General features: G+C 41.7%; 1 protein-coding gene across 1 annotated transcript in view; it reads right to left on the bottom strand.

Annotated features, from left to right (window-relative positions):
- Positions 1-3,704, bottom strand: part of LOC112068231 (cell adhesion molecule DSCAM-like) — a gene marked incomplete at its 5' end in the record, with an annotated part of 32,947 nt that overhangs the window by 21,860 nt on the left and 7,383 nt on the right. Inside the window, 3 exons of the mRNA XM_024135325.2 lie at positions 195-225; positions 609-785; positions 966-1,256. Coding sequence (XP_023991093.2) covers positions 195-225; positions 609-785; positions 966-1,256 — 499 coding nt within the window. The remainder of the gene's footprint in view (positions 1-194; positions 226-608; positions 786-965; positions 1,257-3,704) is intronic.

Here is a 3,704-nt window from a genome sequence, read left to right on the forward strand (position 1 = left end):
CACCATTCCAACACAAAAAAGCTGCTTTTTAACACACTTAATTACCATTTTTTTGTTACTATTTTACTCATATTGTAAGTAATTATAGGTCATATTTCATAGAAATCTGGAAACACTGGACAGTTACTTTAAAGTATTTATAGTATCTATAGTTATAGTTAAGTTATAGTTAAGATTTATTCCTCTTCACGTACCTCATCAGCATTTCTGCCAGGCTTTTTGCATCTGTGAAGTCAGCATACAATAAGTTAGTAACAATGCAGAGTTGTGGTGGACAAAAGCTAACATATTACAATCATAGGCACCAAGCCAATTTCCTAGATTTTCAAAACTAGAACATTAGAGTGTTTGCAAATGAATAGTGGAACACTAGATCTGATCAGACCGTTCTACGGTGTTAGCTAAACTCATAGCCTCCAAATTACATAATGAAAGTCAATAGTCACAAACTCACAATTCTACTCTGCTCAAGTTAATTGATCCTCACTCTCTTGAGCATAAATCTCTAAAGTGCTTGTGTGTTATTGTTTGCCTTGTTTCTATTGTGTGTGTGTGTGTGTGCGTGTGCGTGTGCGTGTGTGTGTGTGTGTCTTTATGTTCTGACTCACCGCGTAGCCTCTTGAGCCTCTGCTCCCTCCTCCTCCTCTTCAGCACCATCAGGAGGATGAAGACCATGACAGCAGCCACCAGGATACAGGTGATGGTCACCATCATCTTCAGCCCCTCGTTGCCTGACATGTTGTCTGTGATGGGGTCCACTGTCTTCAACAGAGGAGGGATAGTGCCTGCGGGGAGAGGAACCATCCCGAGTATTAGGCATGACTATTTATCACCAGGGCTGGGACTTGGGAGGACTAAGAATCGTAGTCAAATATGTTTCTTTGGAAGGACTTCTTTTGTAAATGAAACTCTCATGGTTTAGGAAAAAATATTGTCATCCTAGAGGACCACTGAACTGAACTCACTTCCATCTGCGTTGAGCGTGGCGAATGTGATTTTCTTCTCGGCGAAGCCAGCGCTGTTGACCACCTTCATCTGCAACTCGTACCAGGTGGCTTCCGCCAGGTCGTACAGGATGTAGCTCTTGGTTAGTGAGGTGCGCTGGGCCATGGTCCACATTGCCGTCTCCACCGGACGGTACTCCAGGGTGAATGAGGTGATTGGGCAGCCGCCATTGTTCCACCCAATTAGATTGAGCCTGACCCGGGTGGAATTGATGCTGGCAAACAGCTCGTGTTCTTTGGCAAACTGTGGCTCTGGAAAAAAGAGGGGTGAAGAGACCAGATGTAGACTTTTAAGGATGCCAGTAACATTTTATTCATGAACCAAATCAGGTCACAATAATTGAGGAAGTTCAAGGAATTGCTTGGTAAATTCTTTAGATAGGACTTGAGTTAGAGTCYGTTCTAAGGGGACAGTGGTGGGGTGGAGATGCTATAGAGCAGAGATGAGCAAATTTGATGGGGGTGGGGGCCACAAAAAAGTTMCTTTCAGGTCTGCGTACCCACATGTGCATCCCCCCACCCACCACATTGCAAGCAAAATATTTTAGCAGCCCCACTCTTGACCTCGGAGAGAAATGTTTTACGTTTTAGAGTTAATGTCGTGCAATTCTACTCATTTTGCATTTTGCCACTGGGATATAAAAAAATGGCTTATTTCATCAATTCTACTCATTTTGCATGGGATATAGAGAAAATGGTTATTTCTCCAATTCTACTCATTTGGCAACATGCTGGATAATAGAGATGGTTATTCATCAATTCTACTCATTTGATGGGATATAGAGAAAATGGTTATTTCTCAATTCTACTCATTTGCCATGGGATATAGAGAAATGGTTATTTCATCAAATCTACTCATTTTGACATTGGAGCGGGGGAAAAGTTGCATTTTACATTTTGCCATAGGTGGAGAGAAATGTTTGCCAGTTTTTTAATGTGATACCTGAGTGAGACTGAGCAAAAATCAATGGGGCGCGTAATTCATCCATGATTACTAAGTTTAGTTGCTGGCCGCTAGACTAATTTAGCAATCTAAAAATGTTAGCTGATATGGGCTAATTGAGTGACTATCAGTGACTGACATAACACATTTTTATTACAATGTCTATCTACTATTCTAACTTGCAACTGTAAATTGAGACTCCGACTGAGTTTAAAAAACAAAATAAAAACTGTATCCGAGGGCCAGTAGACCCATCCCTGCTATATGAGACTCTATACTTACATCCAATCCCTGCTATAGAGACTCTACTATCCAATCCCTGCTTATAGAGATCTACTTTAATCCAATCCCTGCTATAGAGACTCTACTTACACTCCACCGATAAAAATTACTTAATCCTCCCTGCTATAGAGACTCTACTTACATCCAATCCCTGCTATAGAGACTCTACTTACATCCATCCCGCTATAGAGACTCTACTTACACCATCCCTGCTATAGAGACTCTAACTTACATCCATCCCTGCCTAACGAGACTCCTACTTACATGCCATCCCTGCTATAGAGACTCTACTTACATCCATACCCTGCTATAGAGACATCTTACTTACACCAATCCCTGCTAGAGAGATCTATTAAGCATCTGCTATAGAGACTCTACTTACTAAGCCAATCCCTGCTATAGAGACTCTATTAATCAATCCCTGCTATAGAGACTCTACTTACATCCCAATCCCTGCTATAGAGACTCTAGTTACATCAAATCCTGCTATAGAGACTCTACTTACACCAATCCCTGCTATAGAGATCTACTTCATCCATCTGTATAAAGACTCTACTTACATCCATTCCTGCTATAGAGACTCTACTTACATCCCATCCCTGCTATAGAGACTCTACTTACATCCATCCCTGCTATAGAGACTCTACTTAATCCCATCCCTGCCTATAGAGACTCTACTTACATCCAATCCCTGTTAGCTATCAATGCAAGACTCTACTTACATCCAATCCCTGCTATGAGACTCTACTTACATCCAATCCTGCATAGAGACTCTACTTACATCCAATCCCTGCTATAGAGACTTACTTACATCCAATCCTGCTATAGAGACTCTACTTAACCATCCCTGCTATAGAGACTCTACTTACATCCCATCCCTGCTATAGAGACTCTACTTACATCCATCCTGCTATAGAGATCTATTACATCCATCCCTGCATAGAGACCTCTACTTACATCCAATCCCTGCTATAGAGACTCTACTTACATCCCATCCCTGCTATAAGAGACTCTACTTACATCCATCATCCTGCTATAGAGACTCTACTTACATCCCATCCCTGTTAGAGACTCTACTTACATCCAATCCCTGTCTATAGAGACTCTACTTAACCAATCCTGCTATAGAGACTCTACTTACATCCAATCCCTGCTATAGAGCCTCTCTTACATCACATCTGCTATAGGACTCTACTTACATCCATCCCTGCTATAGAGACTCTACTTACATCCAATCCCTGCTATAGAGACTCTACTGACATCCCAATCCTGCTATAGAGACTCTACTTACATCCCAATCCCTGCTATAGAGACTCTACTTACATCCAATCCCTGCTATAGAGACTACTACTTACATCCCAATCCCTGCTATAGAGACTACTACTTACATCCCATCCTGCTATAGAGACTCTACTTACATCCGAATCCCGCTATAGACTCTAATACTCATCCGCTGCTATAGAGATCTACTACGA

Source organism: Salvelinus sp. IW2-2015, unplaced genomic scaffold (assembly GCF_002910315.2).
Source record: "Salvelinus sp. IW2-2015 unplaced genomic scaffold, ASM291031v2 Un_scaffold285, whole genome shotgun sequence".
NCBI classification, from domain to species: domain Eukaryota; kingdom Metazoa; phylum Chordata; class Actinopteri; order Salmoniformes; family Salmonidae; genus Salvelinus; species Salvelinus sp. IW2-2015.